The 22,392-nt window shown below is 43.3% G+C and overlaps 1 protein-coding gene across 1 annotated transcript in view; it reads right to left on the reverse strand.

Annotated features, from left to right (window-relative positions):
• LOC107374170 (PEX5-related protein) overlaps nt 1-22,392 on the reverse strand; it is a 52,095-nt gene that overhangs the window by 20,908 nt on the left and 8,795 nt on the right. Inside the window, exons 2-10 of the mRNA XM_054743894.2 lie at nt 15,784-15,898; nt 14,168-14,365; nt 8,786-8,909; nt 8,538-8,625; nt 8,216-8,314; nt 7,767-7,886; nt 3,545-3,688; nt 2,768-2,838; nt 2,472-2,678 (exon numbers count right to left, since the gene is read on the reverse strand). Coding sequence (XP_054599869.2) covers nt 2,472-2,678; nt 2,768-2,838; nt 3,545-3,688; nt 7,767-7,886; nt 8,216-8,314; nt 8,538-8,625; nt 8,786-8,909; nt 14,168-14,365; nt 15,784-15,898 — 1,166 coding nt within the window. The remainder of the gene's footprint in view (nt 1-2,471; nt 2,679-2,767; nt 2,839-3,544; nt 3,689-7,766; nt 7,887-8,215; nt 8,315-8,537; nt 8,626-8,785; nt 8,910-14,167; nt 14,366-15,783; nt 15,899-22,392) is intronic.

Here is a 22,392-nt window from a genome sequence, read left to right on the forward strand (position 1 = left end):
TCCAGCTGTGGAACCATGTAATTGTTAGGGTGGCTTCGACCATGGACGGGTCTTGTATTACTGCGTGAGCAGAAACCATCAAGCTGTTTTTATTAGTGCTAAATATGTTTTATTATTTGGCTTTATTTATGCACAGGCCTTTGGTCACTCCATGTATGTTAAGTGCATAATAAATAAATTATCGTCCAAGAACAAAGTAAGGAGCGTCTGTGTTATCTGTGACCAGGACATGTCATTTAAATCCCACGTTACACCGGTTTGTAGGATATTGCCAAGATTAGAAGCAGTGGTGACTGGTGAATTGTTTTATGGCACAGCACATTTTAACAGATGTGCCAGTAAGACCTTGTCTGCCAAAACATTTGCCCTACTGTGGGAAAGTGCATATGAGTAACAAGCCCACTTTTTAATGTTAGAGGCTGCCAACGCAATGGGCGGAGCAAAGTGCTAACTGCTACCACCCAGCAAGAGCAAATACACTGGAACTAGCAATTACAGTGAACTTCTTTACTGAACGGCACCGCGGTCCCATTCCTCGAAATGGAACTGCTACTCACGCAAAATTAACACCAACCAAAAATATCAGCATCAGAAGATTAAACAAGAGACTGACAACAAACCTAGTAGTAGAACGCCGACAAAACACCCGAACACACACCAAAATAGAACAAAACTACTGAAAACCAGCTACCCACAATGCACCTCACTCGTTGCCTGCTCCACAGTGGGCGGGGTCACTACAACAACACAGTTCCAAAAACATGCTCAATATTCACTAATAAATGCAAACTCAGAAGCAAAACGAACAAAGCTAATTTCATGAAGTCAAAAGTGTAAATTCAGTCATTTAGACTCTTTTCATATTTTAATATGTAATAACTTTACTTGGATGGATCTCAAGTTGTCCTGCCTTCTCCAACTTTTTTCTGTTATAATTTCCATAAAATAATGTATGAAAAAATAGATATAGCTGTTTTTGTCTTTGTTTCCCACATGCTGTTAATTTGACAACTATTGTTCACATGGTAACGTTTTCCCGCAGATAACGGACAGCGTCGACGTTGCTAAGCGACCAACTTTCCAGCTCGCGCGCTTCCTCTCCGTACATACGCTGTGTGAAATAGTGGTTGAAACAGTTTTTAGAATATTTGCTTACCACGTTATTAGGTTCACACATCCATAAAGAGCTCATTAATAACACACTTGAACCGTTTTGCTACAGGTCATCGTCAGCCTGCACTTAATGGCCAGAATGACAGCCGTCTAACTGAGTTCTTGCATTTTTGATAAATGGTCTGTATTTGACATAGCGCCTTCTAGAGTCCTGAAACCCCCCAAGGTGCTTTACAACACAATCAGTCATTCACCCATTCACACGCTGGTGGTGATGAGCTACGATGTAGCTACAGCTGCCCTGGGACGCACTGACAGAGGCGAGGTTGCCGAGCCCTGGCACCACCGGTTCCTCCGACCTCCACCAGCAGGCGAGGGGGTTAAGTGTCTTGCCCAGGGACACGACAGGCTGAGCGAGACTCTAACCTGCAACCTTCCAATTACGAGGGTAGCTGTACTCCTGTGCCACCGTCGCCCCAAGTTCATGTATTTAATACAAGACTAGATTGCTGTAATTCACTACTATCAGGAAGTCCACAGAATGTAGTTAAGTGTTCATTGCCCTGCCTCCAGCTCGGTTATCTCTGTAGTTATGCTGCTATAGGCTTAGACTGCTGGAGGACACACTGACCACTCTCCACACTCGACTACTTTCTTCTACAATCTGTTCCTAAACTGCATTATTTCCTGATATTTTTTCTCTAAGTGATTTTCTCCCCAGAAGAAGCTACAATGGTGTTCGGGGGTAGGGGGCTGCGACTTTCACTCATGACAGAACAGCAAGAGGTGATCAGTCAACAGTGGAAGGTAACCTGTACGCTCCACAGAAGCATGGTGTTGCTGTCATTTAGCTCAGTTTTATGGCTTTTGTCAGACAAAGAACCAGGAAATGGCTGCCGGCAGTCAAACAGCAGACCACAAACTCTGGAGCAACCAGTGACTCCGCCCCCTAGCCAATCAGCGGCCCAACTCAGCCTTGCCAGGTACCTCAATGGAGCAGGGACTAAAAATACTGAACCGTGCCCTTGGGAACAGCGGTCGGGCCCAGCTGCTCTGAGTAGGGTTAACCTTTAGTGAAGTGCCTTGAGATGACTTGCTGTGACTAGGCACTGTATTACCCGAGGCGGCAAAGATATCGCCAGCGTTCGTAATCGCCTCATCATAGTTCTGCCATTTCTCCCTGAACAATTCATAAGAAATTAAGTCACCTGGTTAAAGTTAACAGAGGGTTCAGGGACTGCAGGCAGGAAAACTTCTATGATCAGTCGCCCAGCCAGTCTCATTAAACATCTCATCAGGATCTAAATGGAGATCTCTCCAAAGCAACTGTTGCTAAGGCCCAGGATAAGTTTTCTTACCTGGTTAGGGTGGAGCGGTGGGGGCCCCTGCGTGGGGTCAGTGGGGAACCCTGTAGCAAGTCTCTCTGAACCAGGTCTTTGTATCGTGGGTTGTGGCTGATCCAGCGTCGTAGAGCGCCACAGGCCTCTTGCTGTGCACCGCCATTAGTGAAGCTGATGGCGAGTGCCATGAGGGCTGGCAGATTGTGGGGGCGGAGCTCCAGACACCTGCAGAAAGTGAGCAGTTAACGTTTACCTTCCTCCCCCTTGGACAATAATCATTTACCGATCTGATGTTGATGAGGAAAACCTACGACCTCTGCAGGGACACAATCGCAGCTGGCTCATTCTCGTTCTCTGCATGAGTCATTCCCAGCAGCTGCCATGCCTAAACACACAAGAAGATTCCTTACAAACACTTCCGGATGCTGTGACACGGCCAGTTAAGCCCCACCAACGGCCCTTTTGATCTGATCAATGGCGTTTGTGCAGTGCTGCTTCCCCTCCTCTCGGTTTAGATATTATACCTTGCTGTTTTTCTTTAACCTGTAACTACGGAGCATCCATGATCCTTTGGTCAGCTGTTTTCAAATGTGCTCTGTAATAAACATGGTATGGAGAAAGGGGAGGAGCTTCATATCAGGACATGTGACGTTTAAGGTAGGTGTCACATTGTCCTGCAGAAGAATTCTCCCAGCTGGGTTAAGAAACATCACCAAAACTCTAAATGAATATGGAGACCGGGCAGTTTGGTTGGTGAAGCTGGAGCCAAGCCAGGGCTCACCGACGGTCATGAGCTTTGGATCAACGCTCAACATGCAGGGCGGCTGTGGTCCGCTGTAGAGGTGTGGTCCTACAGTAGTACGGAAAAACGACCCTAAGATTGACCAATAAAAACGCAAATGGTCAGCCATTATCTATTTAGAAAAAGTGCATTATATGCCTTAACAGCTTGCCGTACCGCACACAAGGTAACGTTTTACTGCAACAGAACCAAGACCTTCAGCTCCCTCCAGCTTCACCTCTGGGCCTACAGGAACCCTGATGTCCAGCTGGACCAGAGAAGGGGACCGGGACCGTGGTGGTGGGGTCACCTCAGCGTCCTGCGGGTCTTGCAGGATGGCAGCTTCCAGCAGCAGGACGGTGGTATTCAGGTCTCCCTCTCGAGCCTTCTCCTGAGCCTCGGCAAAGACGTTGGGCTGGTCCCTGAAAGGGTTGTTGGTGCTGAAGCAGAAACCCTGAAGACCAAATCACAAAAGCTTCAACTCTGATCTGATCATGTGGCAGCCATGAATTCAGACACCTGGCTGTTAGCTAGCAGGCTAACGCAGAGCTAACATGTTAAAGTCTAACTAGTTCTCACAGACCGGTGTGGTGAAACTACATCTGCATGTGACCCATCCCATGGGGGAGCGGTGAGCTGCAGACAAAGCTGCGCTCAGGAACCATCAGCCCCCCAATCCAACCCCTTAATGCTGAGGGTCAAACAGGGAGGCAGTCTGACCCGACTGGGTTTTGAACCCACGATCTCCCAGTCTCAGGGCGGACACCCACCCCACAAAGCCTCTGAGCTGGTTTCTCGCCTCAGGAGAGAAAAAATGTCTGCTGTTTGGTCAGATTTCAAACCGGCCAGTGAAGGCAGAGGAAAACCATAGTCACTACGGGTCTGAGCCAGGGCCACAGCTAGTTAAACAACAATACTGCCAGTTTGCCAGCCGACACGGAAAGATACGCTAAAAATGAGCTAAATGTCGCCTGGAGCCGTGGTTTGAGTTACAGGTGTCGTGCAGAGAAAAGTGAGCCTGACGTCAGCGAGTGGGCGGTGTCTTCTGGCAGATGAATGATCTTTTGTAAAGTGCCTCTCCACAGAAAAATCACCAGACGCTTCACAAGAACAAAACATTTTACAAATTAAAAGATGTTTTTAAATGATTCAAAAATATAAAAATGAAATTGGTAAAAAGAGCAGATTAAGGAGCCATAAATACTGAAATAAAGAAACAACTTGGATGTGTTCTCCTGGTATCAGCTGACATTCAACGTCTCGGAACCAATAACGTGATCCCAACATCCCTAACGTTGAATTTAAAACACAAGCAGGTCACATGACTGCTGTTTAACGGGCGTTGTCCCATCATGCACTCTGGGCCCAACAGCTGAGAGCATGTTGGAGTCTGGGTTCTGGTCCCAGGTGCCCAGACCAGAACCAGGTAGGTGTAGACCAGGTGTGGGTGAGGCAAAGACCTGCCCTGAGTCACTTCCAACTCATATTTCACATTAAAACCTTTTGATTGTGAATGACTAATATACATAAAATAAGAGACCCTGCGACTGACAAAATCCTATATGAACCAGAAGAAATGGAAAGAGTGTTCGAAAAATACTTCAATCATTTATATTCACAACGAAATTCAGCAGGTGAGGAACATTTGAGGGGAATTTTCGACAATTTAGATTTACCAACAATAGGCTCAAAACAGAATGCAACATTAAACGCAGAGATTACAACGAAGGAGATTACAGAAGCAATTGGGCAGACAAAATCAGGAAAGTCACCAGGAGCTGATGGATTGGGAGCCTCCTTCTACAAAACATTCGAGGAAGAGTTAACCCCAATACTCCAGAACACACTTGGAAGGAAGCCACAGTCTTGATTATTCCAAGGGAAGGCAAAGACAAGGAATACTACAGTAATTACAGACCCATCTCACTGCTAAATGTGGATTATAAACTGTATACTTCAATTATAGCCAAAAGAATAGAAACACTTATTCAAGATTTGATAGAGGAAGACCAAACCGGCTTTATTAAAGATAGACAAACACAAGATAACATAAGAAGTTTACACGTTATAGAAAATATCAAAAACAAGGGGGACAGCGCGATTCTAGTAAGCATCGATGCCGAAAGGCTTTTGATAGTGTGAATTGGGTATTTCTCTACAAGGTTCTGGAAAAGTTTGGATCTAATGAGAAATTGGTGAATTGTTTCAGGTCGTTGTACCAAGAACTTAAGGCAAGGATGGTAGTTTGACAAAAAGCTTTACACTAAAAAGGGGGGTACGACAGGGGTGTAGTCTCTCCCCGAGTTTGTTCGCATTATTTATTGAACCACTAGCCCAAATGATTAGACAAGAGGAAGAAATTAAAGGGGTAGAAATAGGAAGGAGGGAACATAAGATAGGACTATTCGCAGATGACATAATACTTTGTTAAAACAGCCCACAAAACTCATTAGGCTATACTGGAAACTTACGGAAAATATTCAGGCTACAAAATAACAAAAAACGCAGATAAATTACTCCCCGCCTCAAGTGATGGAGACATTTAAACTTAATTGGAAGGCCAAATCGATAAGGTACTTGGGAGTAAATGTTACAAAAAGAATAGACAAACCATATGATGCAAACTATACTAAAATAAGTCAAGAAATCCGTTAAGATTTGGAGAAATGGTCTGACATCTTTTTGGACTTCAGCTCAAGGATAGAAATAATGAAGATAAATATACTACCGAGACTTTTATACCTGTTTTAGGCTCTGCCAGTGAAAATCCCACCACAGCAGTTTACTGAATGGAACAGACGGATATCGAGGTTCATATGGGGAGGAAAAAAACCTAGGATTAGGTACAAAACTCTGCAGCTTCCAAAAGACAAGGGAGGACTGGCTCTGCCAAGCCTCGAAGAATATTACTATGCTGCTCAAATTAGACCCTTGATACATTGATGTAATGATGAATCAACCTCAAATGGAAGAGTATAGAAATGGAACAGAAGAACACCGAAGTACGAAACTTGATAGCATACAAAGATCTACGGGGAAAGATAGGGAATCAACTGAATGTCATAACCAAAAATACAATTGAGATGTGGAACACGGTTGTGGTGGATATAAACTAGAGAAAGAAACAAGGAAATTGAGTTGGTTTGCATTTGATGACAGGCTTAAGCCTGGGATGAATGATAGCGGGTTCATACAGTGGTCCAAAAAAAAAAAAAAAGATTACAGCAATATGCACAATGGTTGAACGAGGTAAGCTGCAGAGTTTTGAAAAGTTAAGTAACAGATTTGGACTGGACAACAACGAACAATATCGTTACTTACAAATAAAGGATTACTATGTGAAAAAGATAAAAACTGGGACTAATTATGCGATTGTGGGGTCATTCCAGAGAGCATATGAGGGGAAAAAATGTAGAGTAATTTCAATCCTGTATAAAAGTTTGATGACATGTAGAAAGTCCTCTTCCCTCTATATAAAAAAAAGGAGGGGGGACAGGAATTAAAAGAACAAATAACAGAGGAGGAGTGGCTCAATATCTGTAAAACGCAGCACCCCTCCACTAGCTCCAGGAGCTGGAGAGAATCCAACTGGAAAAACTTGGTCAGATTCTTTAGAACCCCAAAGATCATGAAAGGGGTGATGTCCGCGCAGCAGCCATGTTGGAGAGCCCGTGGGCACGTGAATGCGGACAATACGCATATATTTTGGTCCTGTCACAAGTTGGAGGGGTACTGGGACAGGTTATGGAGGAACATACAAAAAATAATAGGATATGGGATACCAAAAACATGTAAGATACTGTACTTGAGAAATTTAATACGAGATATAATACAAAAAGAAGATGAATATCAAGTTAAAGTATTACTGTCAGCCATTAAAAAAACAATTACCAGAATGTGGTACAAAGTAGACCCTCCGACTGTGGAACAATGGATATGCATGGTACACGAGATTTTTGTAATAGAGAAAGTCAGACATAAACTGAGATTACAAGAGTCGCAGTTTGAGGCAAAATGGGACGAGTGGTCTGACTACCAAAGCCGAAAAGGAGAAGACGCCACCACAGATGCTGAAGAACAAGGACATTGATATGAGAACAAATGTGTAATAATGTATGAATGAAGTATCCTTACACTGTAAATGCTGATAGAAAACGTGAATAAAAAATAAGTAATAAAAAAAATACCTTTAGATTGTGAAACAGCAGCAGTGAGCTTTTAATTTAAAACAGCTGATCTGAGGTCTGCTTACACGTATGAACAGATGTTTGACATCAGTGCAGCTTCTCTATCACCATGGTGATGTAACACCTGAGAAAGGATGGGATTAGAGCAGGATTACCGCTGCTCGGCCTTCTGGGAAGCTGATCTCAGACCAGAGGATTAATGCTGCAGATTAACGCCTACAGGCTGATAATCTGTCATTCCACAGTGATGCATGCTGGGAAAACCGGCCCGGTCTAGTTCCTGAAGGAGTGGACGTCTGACACACCTGCTGTTTTAGAGGTTCAGTTAGACAACATCAGACTTACCTGCTCTACAGGTGAGAAAGCGGGCAGGGCTGGCCTCTGACTATCTGACTCCTCCAGCCAGTTCCTCCGAGCAAGCTCCTCCCACTCTGACTGCATCTTATCCCAGAACTCCGTGTCTGACTGCAGCACACACACACACACACACACACACACACACACACACACACACACACACACACACACACACACACACACACACACACACACAGAGATGAGCTACATCATAGCCACAGCTGCTCTGGGGGACAGAGACTATGCTGCCAAACACAGGCACCACCGGTCCCTCTGACCATCACCAGCAGCCAAGGAGGGTGAAGCGTCTTCCAAAGGACACAACAGCTGTGGTGGACGGGGCTCAAACCTGCAACCCTCCAGATACAGGGTGAGCACCAAACTCCAATGCCAGCGTTGCCTTTAAAAGGAAGATGAGACGAGACACGTGAGTTTACCTCAACCGCAGCCTTGGCTCGGACGAACTCGTCCTCCAAAGACTCGTTTCTGACCAGCAGAGATCGGGTCCGTCTTCGATGTCTCGACACACTGCAGTCCTGCAAGCACGCACGCACGCACGCACGCACGCACGCACACACACACACACACACACACACACACACACACAAACAGCAGATAAAACTACATCAGCTGCTTCTGTCAGCAGCTCAGAGTCAGCAGGGAGCGCTGCTATGTCCCAAGGTCCCTGAACTACACACAGGATTTCAGGGTTTATTAGTCTGACCTGGTTTTCTAGTCTTACCACAGAAAGAGGCTGACCTGTGTAGAAGACATGAAGTCCAGGTCGTCCAAGCTGTGGACATCAAAGGTGTTCTTCTTCAGAGGAACGGTTCTAAACTCTGCAGACCTGAGGAGGGGCAGACAGCCAGTTAGCACCCCCTACAGGCCCCTCTGCTTGTGACAGCTAGTGGGGTCAACGCCTGGCTGCTCATTTTATTCCTTGAAACCAAAACAACAAAGGCTAGCCTCGTCCAGATGTTTTACTGCCAGGGTACGAGTGTGTTTACCACAGCAGTTCACTTGACGAGTGGTGGGAGGTGCATCCTGTCCCACATCTCCTCCTGAACCTTCTGTCCTCTGAGACCTCCTGGTGGACCTCGTCCCACTTGTCCAGAGGAGACGACAGACGGACTGAAAGCAAAACAACACAAGCCGGAGGATTTCTGTCAAGCTCTGTGTGTGTGTGTGTGTGTGTGTGTGTGTGTGTAAGCACCTAAAACAGGAAGCTCTCATTAAAGTAAAAGCTGAGATTAGAGCGTTAGTTTTATGACTCGATGACTTTGGAGCTTTTAGCTAAACGAGGCCCACCAGCTGACCTGAGCTCTGTTGCCATGACAACCTGAGTAGGACTCTAAAACACAGCAACGGTGTAAAAGTAGTGAAACAGCTGATGTTGGGTTTTTGTCTGCTCTCACAAGGTCATCATAGAAGCAAAGAACTTAGAAATTACTCAGCAAAGAGAAGCGACACCGTTTCCTGTCCTGTCGGCTCCGGTTTCCTGTTCAGTCGGCTCTGGTTTCCTGTCCGCTCTTCTGCAGCTGAAAGACGAGCTGGAGCTCAGGAACACGTTTTTCAGAGGTTCCCCTCGCGGGTCCCTGAACGACATCTCATCTGCATTCCCTGACTCACACACGTACTTAAAGATACATAATCGTGAGTTTCTACAACACGTTTCTACGAAGCAGTCATAGAAACTAAAAGGTACGCAGTCGAGTCCATGAATGCTGGGACATCCATCGACATTTGTGGATTAGAACTGAAACCTAACAGCTTTAATCTGAGGGTTTATCATCCAGATCAGGTGAATGGTGCAGGAATTACAGCAGTTTGCATCCGTGCCTCCCACCTGTTACAGGACCAACAGTGATGGGACAGAATAATAACCGTAAATGTTTTAATACTTGGTGGAAGTCAGGAACGCGCAGACATCACCAGACGCTGGGCTGCATCCCCGGTGATGCTCTGCCAGGCTTCTACCGCACCTGTCTTCAGTTCCTGCTTGTTCTTGAGGTGTTTTCCCTTCAGTTTTGTCTTCAGCAAGTGAAGTGCATGCTCAGTCAGATTCAGGTCAGGTGACTTGGCCGTTGCACAGCTTTCCACTCGTTTGCCTTAAAAAAGTCTTGTGTTGCTTTTGCAGTATGCTTTGGGTGATTGTCCATCTGCTCTGTGAAGCTCCGTCCAGGGAGGTCTGACAGCAGTGCCCAAGTGTAGCTGCTGGTGACCACATGACTAGATCCACCTATCAGAAGAGGAGCGGAACTTTTCTCACGGATCTACGCTTTCAACGAATGGCTGTCATCCACTAGTGATAAAGAAAGCATCCCATATTTTCACCAGTTCAACTTCTTCTGGGATCACACACACTTTTTTCTGCCCGATGGAATTCGTTTGAATAAATCTGGAGTTAAACGTTTCACCTCAAACCTAGCTCACATTAGGGATGCACCAATACAGATACTGGTATCTGTATCGGCACCGATACGATGCCAATACCAGTATCGGTATCGGTAAAAGTTAACTGATACCAGGAACCAATACTAATGCAGTTGCTTGAAAATGGCTTCACTGTAACTTGTCATTTCTGTTCACCTAATATTTTAGTTTTGTGATGATTTCCATTCATATATGTTACTTTTTATCTACCTCACAGTCTTTTCCTGTTGAAAGCAGAGAAGAAAATAAAATCTGTATTCCAAATCATTGCCTTTTTTTGTGTGGTAGAGGTATCGGTATTGGTAATCGGTATCGGCGAGTACTCAGATCCAAGTATCTGTATCGTGTCGGTTTGGAAAAAAGTGGTATCGTTGCATCCCTAGCTCACATGCTTCGTGTTCTACTTCCCCAACAAGGAAAGGCATGAGAAATGCATTCAGCAGTCAGCACCATCTTCCTACTCTAACGAACCACCATGTCTCACCAGCAAGTTCCCAAACTTGAAGATTACGAACAGCCTCACACCTCAACTCCCTTCCTCCTCCCCCCTCTGCTCACCGTGAGTCCTTATCCACCTAATCCCCAAGTGCACCACTGGTGCACCAGTAGCACCTGTGCACCAGTTCCCCCAATTTCACATGACTGAATGTGCTTCGTCCTGATTGGAGGGGAGGAGGTGTTGCTTCTCTCTTCAGAGACAGATTTATTTGTAAACAGTTAGTGTGCAGTTACTGTGACTCCTTTGAATATCTTTGCTTCGAAGCTAAATGTACACCTAAGATATTAACACTTATCTATAGACCAACAGGGTCTTTTAGAACTTTCATCGGCCATTTTACTGACCTCCTTTCTATCATCATTGTAGATTACACACACCTTATCATAAGTGGTGACTTTAATATTTATGTTGATAATGCTACCAGCAGATCTGCAGAACAAGTCCTTGATATTCTTGAGTTGTTGTCACGACCCTCGCCCCCTCGGTCCGTCCTCTCATCCCAGCCTGAGCCTTTTGTCCCCGCTGCAAAGGATCCAGCACCAGGGACAGCGCCAGGAGCAGCCTGCTCACACTCCAGCGCCCTTTCAGGACCTCGGAGAGAGGCATGGCAGCAAAGACAGCAGCTGATCTGAATCAGCCATCAAGCAGCTCCCAGGACTTAAAAGGAGGAACGCAGCAGACAGTTGAGGAGATCCTGGTTTAGCCGGAGATTCTCTCTAGCTCACGGACATTTACCAATCGGGTTTAAGGTTATTTACACCGTTACTGTTTTGGGGTTTAAAGTTTTTACTAAAGATCCAGGATTAGCCTGGGTTCTTTCTGAGCATGTTTCACACGCCTTGCTAAGGGTAAAACCTTCCGTCATGATTTTGACTTAATTATCCTCTTTGTAGGATTTAGCTGACCGAATGACAGTCTTCTGATCTCGGTGGTTTTCCTTTATCCCCACAGGACTTTTGAGCCGAGGATATTTATCGTTTAGGAGGTTGCTTTTTGAGTTTGGCAGATAGCCTTTTCATAAGCAGTTAGTCTGTTTATGTTTTTAGTTTCCATTATTGTTAGTAAGCCTTGTTTTGCCGTTCAGCAGCGGACACCTTTTGTTAATAAATCCTTTTGTTTTTACTCTAACCTCCTCGTCCTTTATCCACTCACACACACCTACACCTATTTTCTTGTGTTAGTCCCCTCATCCTCCTAGACCTTCAGAGGGGGTGTAACAGTTGTTTGACCTTAAACAAAACATCCATGCTCAAACACACCAGCAGGGCCACACTCTGGACCTAATCCTAACTACAGACGATGATGTGTCAGACGGTGTAGTTACAGATGTGGGCCTATCTGATCATTTCTGTGTTTTCTCTGAGATATCAGTCTCACCTGCTACTCTTCAATCTACAGTTGTCCTCAAAAAAGGTCATAGGTGACCACACTGCTTCAGCGTTTACCGAACAGATGAACGTATCAACACGTCCAACATCCACAGGGTGTATATATATATATATATATATGCAGGAATCTCAAAATTAAATTCAAGACTTTTAAGACCCCGCGGATACCCTGAAGATCCAGTTGTGTTGATTCACTCTTAGCCAGCTTCAACTTCTAAACACTTGAAGTCCTTGACGCCATCACACCTGAAAAGGTCAAACTCCTTTCAGGCAAACGGAAAGCTCCATGGAGGTTCTCTAGATCTGTTACTAATCAAAGCGAGAATGTAGAAAAGCAGAGCGCCGATTCAGGAAAAGTAATCTACCAGATCTCTATCGGACCTTCATCATGCAGCTGCGTACTTATAACATGGAGATACAAAAGGGCGAGAAAAGCCTTTTTCTCACAAGTCATCAGTGATAATATTAACAGTTTCCATGTTCTGTTTGCTACAGTCGAGAGGCTAACTAACCTCCCAGCACAGTGAGCCCCGGACTTCATATCTCAGACCAGATGTGATGAGTTTGCATCTTTCTTCAATGAAATAATCACAAACATTAGAGCAGCCATTCATTCCTCTACATCAACTAACACAACCCCACCACTGACACAGCCACACAGCAACAACCTGGCCAGAACGCCAACTTTCACCCTGATTAGTACTAAAACACTGAATGATGTAGTAAAGACCCTAAATTCCTCTACCTGCTGTCTGGACAGCCTGCCTACAAACTAAAATGTTTCTAGTTGCCTAAAAGCTGAGGAACTGGAAACTGTTATCTGCTCTTTAACATCAGGTCTTTTTCCTAAACCACTGAAAACTGCTGCTGTGAAACTTTCTACAGAAGAGGAAACTAGATCCTCAGTGTTGAACAACTACTGACCGATCTCTAATCTCCCTCTGATGGAAACATCATTGAAAGAAGGTAATGACCCCAATAAACAACTATTTAGAGTCAAATAACATTATGGGCGGTCTTCAGTCAGGCTGTAGACAGCACTACAGCACAGAGACTGCACTGATCAAGGTAATAAACAACCGTCGTCTCAACACTGATTCAGGTAAGGCATCTGTCCTGATGATGCCTGACCTCAGTGCAGCTTTTGACACTGTGGACCACAACGTCATTCTGGACAGACTCACAAACTGGGTGGGACTATCAGGCACAGTGCTTGGCTGGTTCCAGTCCTATCTCAAAGACAGGGGCGATGTTGTCTCTATTAGGGACTACCAATCAAAGCAGATCACCATGACATGTGGGGTCCCCCAAGGCTCAAGTCTAGGACCAGTACTCTTTAATCTCTATATGCTGCCCCTGGGTCAGGTCATACTTAATAACAACATCTCCTATCATAGCTATGCTGATGACACCCAGATCTACCTAGCCCTATCACCTACTGACTGTCGTTCACTGGACTCACTCTGTCAGTGCCTAGAACAAAAGTAAACGACTGGATGCAGTCAAACTTCCTTCAGCATAACAAAGACAAGACTGAAGTTATTGTGTTTGGCAATAAGAAGGATAGAATGGCTATTTTGTTGCTAATTTGCAGGAAATATCTAGAAGAAAGTAGCTAAGGGTCCTCAGAAATGTAGCTAGGTTCATCACTAGGCGTTAGGAACAGCGACAAAGTCGCTGAGTTGGCACTACCTCACTCTCTGCTGCTAAAGCTACGGATAGCAAATGCTACGGGCTATGCTTGAGCGTGAACGCACAAGAAGCAGCCTGCTCGACCAGAGCAACTCTCTTTTTCTGTGATTTTACAGAAAAACAGGCAATCACAGTAAAAATGCCAGGGCTCATTCTACAGGACGAGGGCATTGCAGGAGAATGTATGAAGAAGAAATGTATTAATGCTTTACATGTTTTGGCTTTCAAACTTCCATAATGCCCCTTTAAGTTCAGCGAAAGCACCGTAATGCTTCAGATAGAAGCTCTGGTTCTGCAGAGCGATGCGTTTTCATGTGAAAATGGGCTGAATCAGGACTTGGCTATGGTTTTAACTCACATCCAGAAACCTGAGTTACCTGAGTTCAAAGAGATCCTTTCAGGGGTTCTGGGAAGAGCTGGTCCCTCCACCTGGGTCAGCTCTGTCTCCTCGGTTCTGTTTCTGTGGCCAGGACTCTTGCAGCTCCCCAGCCTCTTTAGAGGGCTCCGCCTCCTGAAGGTCTTGTTGGTGCTGCTGCTCTCACCGAGGTCCAACAGGTCCAGAGTGGTGGACAGAACTGCAAAAGAATCAGATATATCACCTGATTAGGTAGTGTAAGGGAAAAATGAGAGGTTCTTACATTTTAATTAATGAGCCGTAAGGCGTGGGATTCCATAGGGAATATGAAATCCGCCTCACGGATCGGGGTTGGTTAAACCAGAAGATTGGGTCTTTTTAATGCAGAGATCATGTAACCGTTATGTATTCACTCAGAGACAACAGAATAGAACGAGTCAAGTTTAAAAGTTAAGAAATTGTATTACTAACAATTAAACTAGGCTTATTTAAGAACTAAGTGTATAGTGCGACTAAAAATGGATGAGGCGGTGAATGGATGGCGTGTCATGTAAATCAGAACCCGCAAATCCGAAGAAGCAATTAGTTCTGACGGGAACTGAAGATGTTGGTTTGGAATAAGCTTGGGTTCGTTTCAGAACTGCACGAGACACCATTAAGCCGCGCCTACCTGCCTGGTGGGAGTCCTCTGTGAGATCAGGAATGCCGAGGTCCACCCGGACCCTCTCTGGACACCGAGCTGGTAGCAGAGCTGCGGTTCCGACCAGACCCGTCTCAAGATACTGCCGGCACACGACTCTTTTCTTGGCGTCTGTTCAGACCCAAACTGGGTCAGTGGAGCTTTTATTCTGAAAGGAACTGTTGTCGTTGCTGGTTGTTATAGCGACTGGATTTTCTCAGCTTGTCGTGGTTCTTTCGGTTGAAGAGTTAAAGTTGATGACTGGCCACTCTGTCACTTTGCTCTGGAACGCTTTGAACTGCATTAGAGCTGACGTGGCATCTATTTTATACCTCGGATGTTATGGTTTATTGTCGAATGAAAATGACCAAACACCGTCAGAAGCACGCCTCCGTCAGATCTGTAAGATTCTGATTGGATCAGTGAAAAAAAAGTGTCATGTCCTTTTAACACCATGTGAAATGAGTCCTGTTGGAACATTTAAAGTTACATTACTTCATTTCTAAGATCATAATAAAATAATTAATATTTTAATTTCACAGGTCGGTCACATCTTATTATATTGACTAACACTTTGATGGATTACCTTTATTAAAATAGTTATTTGATTAATCAAAAGAAAAGAGTTCATTCTTCTTTCTTCTGTCTTCATGCTGGAATGTAAACAGTTTAGAAATGACTGTATGACCTTCAGGCTGTTTCAGACACACTGACACTGTGTCAAAAGGAAACAGCTGTTAGGGTAGAAATGGCTCCTTCATCACGTTACAGTAGCAACAGTTCTGGCCCGCAGATTCCAACTGGATAAGAACCTCTTTGCCTCTGAGGGAATTTACTCAGGGTCCAAGAACTAACGTCCTCTCTGACTCTTAACATAACCCCCCAAACCTCATGGTAGTCAAAAACAGCCCAGATCCAAACACTGGATCAGGTCCAGAACAGAGCTGGGGTCAGCATACTTGCTGTGTTGGAGGTCTCAAGTCGGCTGGATGCAGAGTCAGTGCGGCTCTCCGACAGGAAGTCATCGACGGAGGGGCTCAGCAGGGGGCGGCTTTCCTGCTGCTCACCTGCCAGCTGTGTGGGGGGCAGAGGTTAACGTTAGAGCCAAGTGAGCCCAGCAGAACCCATCCGAACCCATAAAACCTGACTGGACCTCTGATGTCAATTTAAATATAATTTATGATAGGGATGGACAATATATCGGCATCAATATCGGTATCGGCCACTGTTAGTCATTTTTTAACTTATCGGTATCGGTCCGATAAATAAAACCGGGCCATTATTAACAACCGATATGTTTTCCATCTTGTCTCCATTTGTTTGCCGGTTTCAGAGGGTGGGGTGGGGGTGATGTGTAATTGTTTAGTCATATCACAGTGATTGTAGTCATCTCAGAACCATAAATGTGTGTGTGTGTGTGTGTGTGTGTGTGTGTGTGTGTGTGTGTGTGTGTGACGTGTGTGTGTGTGTGTGTGTGTGTGTGTGTGTGTGTGTGTGTGTGTGTGTGTGTACATAACGTAAATTCAGCTTTAATAATTTAATTCTAAACAAAATCAGCTGATTTTAGAAGACTTAATGTCAGCATATCGGTTATCGGCCATAACAGTGATCTTAAGATTGGATATCGGTATCGGCCCAATACCCAGAGGTCTTAATATCGAATATATCGATGCATCACTAATTTATGAAGTTTTACCAAAATCCTGTCTGGACTGGACCCATCACTCAGATTTATAATCTATGTAAAAGCAGGCTGGGCTGGGCTTTATCACATCCTTCAGGACCACGGACCACACTGGTCTGTGTGTGTCTAGGGTTAAGGTGAGCCAGGAAAATACCACACCACTTTTATTTATGAAGTGCTTTTAACATGGCATTATAGCCAACCAAAGCCCTGCACATAGTAAAAAAACACAAGCATCAAATAGTCACGTCATACAAAAATATATATAAAAAGTATACAAAATACATCTTAGGTGTGTTCTTGCTGTGTCGTGGTTCTAATTCCATGCTTTCGTTCTTTTTAAACACAGACACTGTTTTGTTTACCTGTTTTGTAGCTACAGTTTCGCCGACGGCTGCCGGCTTCTTCAGGCTGACGCCGGCAGCCGTCGGCGAAACTGTAGCTACAAAACAGGTAAACAAAACTGTTTCTGTGTTTAAAAAGAACGAAAGCATGGAATTATACAAAATACAGTCAACCAAACAACTGGAACCATAAAAACAGACCATGGATTTAAAATTAAAGAACCAAAGTGGAAGGGGATCTGTGTGTATCTTTAGAGTATTTAGAGTGTATTCTGTGTGTATCTATAGAGTATTTGGAGTGTATTCAGTGTATTTCTTGAGTATTTGGAGTGTATTCTGTGTGTAGCTACTGTGTGTAGCTATAGATTATTTGGAGAGTATTCTGTGTATATCTATAGATTATTTAGAGTGTATTCTGTGTGTATCTATAGAGTATTTGGGGTGTATTCTGTGTGTGTCTATAGAGTATTTGGGGTGTATTCTGTGTGTGTCTATAGAGTATTTGGAGTGTACAGTGGTGTGAAAACCTATTTGCCCCCTTCCTGATTTCTTATTCTTTTGCATGTTTGTCACACAAAATGTTTCTGATCACCTAACACATTTAACCATTAGTCAAAGAAAACACAAGTAAACACAAAATGCAGTTTTGAAATGATGGTTTTTATTATTTAGGGAGAGAACAAAATCCAAACCTACATTGCCCTGTGTGAAAAAGTAATTGCCTCCTGAACCTAGTAACTGGTTGGGCCTCTTGCAGCAATAACTGCGATCAAGTGTTTGCGATAACTTGCTACGAGTCTTTTACAGAGCTCTGGAGGAATTTTGGCCCACTCCTCTTTGCAGAATTGTTGTAATTCAGCTTAATTTGAGGGTTTTCTAGCATGAACCGCCTTTTTAAGGTCATGCCATTGCATCTCAAAAGGATTCAGGTCAGGACTTTGACTAGGCCACTCCAAAGTCTTCATTTTGTTGTTCTTCAGCCATTCAGAGGTGGATTTGCTGGTGTGTTTTGGGTCATTGTCCTGCTGCAGCACCCAAGATCGCTTCAGCTTTAATTGACGAACAGATGGCCGGACATTCTCCTTCAGGATGTTTTGGTAGACAGTAGAATTCATGGTTCCATTTATCACAGCAAGCCTTCCAGTTGCCGAAGCAGCAAAACAACCCCAGACCATCACACTACCACCACCATATTTTACTGTGGTATGATGTTCTTTGTCTGAAATGATGTGACTTCTACGCCAGATGTAGCAGGACATTTGCCTTCCAAAAAGTTCAACTTTTGTCTCATCAGTCCACAAGGTATTTTCCCAAAAGTCTTGGCAATCATTGAGATGTTTCTTAGCAAAATCGAGACGAGCCCTAATGTTCTTTTTGCTTAACAGTGGTTTGCGTCTTGGAAATCTGCCATGCAGGCCATTTTTGCCCAGTCTCTTTCTTATGGTGGAGTCGTGGACACTGACCTTAATTGAGGCAAGTGAGGCCTGCAGTTGTTTAGAAGTTGTCCTGGGGTCCTTTGTGACCTCTCGGATGAGTTGTCTCTGCACTCTTGGGGTAATTTTGGTCGGCCGCCCACTCCTGGGAAGGTTCACCACTGTTCCATGTTGTTGTCATCTGTGGATAATGGCTCTCACTGTGGTTCACTGGAGTCCCAAAGCTTTAGAAATGGCTTTATAACCTTTACCAGACTGATAGATCTGAATTACTTTGTTCACACCCAGGGGCGACCACCCCCGCCGGGGACCCAGCAGAGCCCAGGGACCCAGACCCCACCAGGCAGCCACTGGGATTGGTCAGGCAGATGCCAAAAATCTTAAACTCCCTGACCCGGGAGCCACAACCCAGGGAGACCAAGGCACCGCACTCCACACCAGGTGTGGCAGGGAGAGGGGAGACAAAGATCTATATCATCAAAAGAAGTCCCAGGAGAAAGGAGGAGTCAAAGGCCCCACCTGACATATACAGTCATACACAAACACAGTCACACACTCCCTCCCTCAAGCTCACACACACACATACAACCAAAGACTTACAAAAATGCACGCCGGACACCCACTCATGCTCCCCATACACACCCTATTCACTTTGGTCCCGGTACTGCTGCACATGGGGTACAACCATCACCGGTTCCCAGAGTTTGACCCTGGGGGGCGGCATTATAGAGAGGTCTATCTGAGTCCTGCTAATGGTCTGATAGGTCCCATTAAAGGCAGGAGGTTGAATCTGCTGCTGGAGGAGCTACGTCAACTTCAGATATTTATATCCTCCAGCAGCTCCACTGCAGATTAATCTTAGATGAGAGTGAATCCTCCATGGCCCAGCTGCTTCGGTCACCCTCACTGTAACTACAGGAGCCTGCAGAGGACAAATATCATGTGGCTCAGCATGAGGAGGTCACTACAGACACAGCCATCTGGTCTGCAGGATGCTGAAGATGGATAACAAGAGAAACTGAATGCATTAAAACATAAAATCTAACTTCAGGAGCAGCCTGATCAATCAGACCTTATATGGGTAAACAGGAACTAAAACGGACAAAGTCTGTTCCTGTGGTCTACGGGGGACATGATGGGGGATGGATGATGGTAATGATGATGATGGAGAAGATATCGATCAGAAGCCCTGTTCTGCATTTTCTTTAAATAAAGTGTCACATTAAAGCAAGTCTGTTGTTCCTGTTATAGATGATAAATGACACTCATAGCGCTTCACACTACAGTCTCTCACACACACACACACACACACACACACACACACACACACACACACACACACACACACACACACACACACACACACACACACACACACACACACACACACACACACACACACACACACCAGACTCTTATTGCTTGAAGATGAATAAATAAATGAATGAATTTATTTTGATTTTATATTATCATAATAGTAGTATCATTGTACAATTATAGGTTATGAAATGGAACAATCGAAATTGGAATGGATTGAAGTCGATGGTTATTTTGTCCATCCCAAGTGTCCTCATGTTACACAGAAACAATTACGCAGGATAAAAATGAAATAAAATGCAAAGGAATAAAAAATGAGAGAAAATAAGAATAAAATCTAAAAATGAAATAAAATGTTGAATTAAGCTAAGGCATAAAAATAAAACATTTAGACCAATACAATGAATTAAAATATAAATGGAATGAAAAAGCTGCTGGAGGACACACTGACCACTTTCCACACTCGACCACTTTCTTCTACAATCTGCTCTTTAACTGCATTATTTCCTGCTATTTCAGCTGTTAACTTTATTTTTCTTTAAGTGTTTTTCTCCCCAGAAGAAGCTACAATGATGTTCTGCTGAGCTGTGGTGGCCTCATGGAGGGGGCCATCGGCTAGCACACTGCTGCTAACCACTTAACTAGTTTACCCGCTGTGTGTGTGTCTGCTCTGTCTTCTCCATCCCCAGTGAGTCATGGTGGATGGCTGCTTGGTCGTCTGGAGGTTTCTCACTCTTAAAAGTGAGTTTTCCTCTCCACTGTCGCTGCATGCTTGCTTAGTATGAGGATTGCTGTAAAGACTCTGACACTAGTCAGTGACTCGATGCAACCTGCTGGGTTCCTTATATAGAAACTTTTTACTGATTAGCTTAATGAACTGACCTGTATGGGAATGTTTACTGTGTGAAGATCCTTGAGATGACTCTTGTCGTGATATGAAGCTTTATAAATAAACTTGAATTGAATTGGAAAAAAAGCTAAAAATCAAGGCTAGGCATAATTATACACAGCATTATATACATTATATTTATAATCAACAATACAATGAATCTAGAGTTGTAACTTCAATAATGTAAAGTATTGTGTGATTAGTCAAGGTTAGATATGTAATCCTGCTATGAGTTACATTTGCGTCACGTGAGTTATTCGTTTGTTATGTTTTGGTATGAGTTAATGATTTATTTCTTTGTAGTTGTTTTTAAAGTGACAGACAGTTTTTTAGTTCCTTGTCCAGTGAGTTCCAAAGTTTAACACCTTTTATTGATAAGCTAGTTTGTTTCAGAGTTGTTCAACAGAGTATTTGTTGAAAATCCGATAGTTGTCTTTGTGGTTTCTTTCTTGAATGAGGTTTGAAACATTTATGAATATCTTTTGGTACTGGTTTGTATTTGACCTTGTATATGACCAACACGGTGCGTGTCTTCAAATGTTTGATTGGATAAACAGTGCATCGGTATGTTCTCTGTAATGTTTTTATGATGACTCTTATTGCTCTTTTTTGTAAAATGATAGAGATATGGTAGTAGTTTTATACGTGTTGCCACACAGTAGGTTAGGTATGGTGTGATCAATGAGTGAAACAGCATTTCAATGTTATTTTAGTTAAAAAGTGTTTAGATATGTTTAGTATCGATATGTTTTTGCATATTTTTTGGTTTGTGCATTTTATATGGTGTTTCCCGGATAGTTTGTGATCAAGTTTTACTCCTAAGAATTGAATCTAATTAACCTTATCTATGAAATTTCCATAGATTGATATATCATTTCTTCTTTTTCTTTTGTTGCCAAACATAATGCATTTGGTTTTATTTCAATTAATGGATTTTGTTTATTTTTGTAAAATCTTTTGTCCATTCTTCAATTTTTACCATTTCTGTTTTTATGTCATTATATTTTAGATTTGTGCCTGAATTGAATATATTTGTGTTATCTGCGATTAAGAGAAGCTTTAGAATATTTGAAACTGCATGAATCGTTGATGTATAGGATGAAGAGTTTAGGGTTTAGAGTTTAGGTTAACCCTAACCCTAACCCCTGATTCCATATTGATGCAGTTTAGTTAGTAATGGGCTAAGATCGATGGTGTCGAAAGCTTTTTTAGGTCTATGAAGATCCCTATTTCATTTTTTACTTTTCTATTGCTTCTATTATTTCTTCTTGTAAATTCAGTCATGGCTAGAGATGTCGACCTGTTCTTTCTAAACCCAAACTTTTTCTCAATAATTAAGTTTTAAGGTGTTTTTTTCCCTATAAAGTCATCTAATTTGGGGGTGAACCTTTTTTCTAATAGTTTGGAGAACTGATAGTTTTGATACTGGTCTACGAATATCAAATATGTGTCTGTCTCCGGCTTTATGAATTGGTATAACTTTAGCTAACTTCATTCTTTCTGGAAATGTACCATTTTGGATGGACAAATTGCAGATATAAGTGAAGAGTTAGGCTATGCAATCGATTGTTGTAAAAAAACAATAAAAAAACAACTAACATGTCAAGTCTAGGGCTTCACAATATTAGGAAAACCTGTGATATGCGAGAATAGTGATTCATATTGCAATGACGATATTACTTGCGATAAATAAAAACTTAAATCAGGAATAAAAATAATCAAAAACAAATAAATAATAAATGACAAAAAAAATCATAAAAATGACTAAAGCAAAATATGTGAGGAATGGGAAAAAGAAAATGCACAAGAAAAGACAATCAGTGGATCCTGGGAAAAGCAGAATCAGCAGAAAGAGCAGAACAAAGCTAACTCAGGTGTTTGCTAACCTTCAAAATGAAGTG

The sequence above is a fragment of the Nothobranchius furzeri genome, chromosome 11 (genome assembly GCF_043380555.1).
Source record: "Nothobranchius furzeri strain GRZ-AD chromosome 11, NfurGRZ-RIMD1, whole genome shotgun sequence".
Classification (NCBI taxonomy): Eukaryota; Metazoa; Chordata; class Actinopteri; order Cyprinodontiformes; family Nothobranchiidae; genus Nothobranchius; species Nothobranchius furzeri.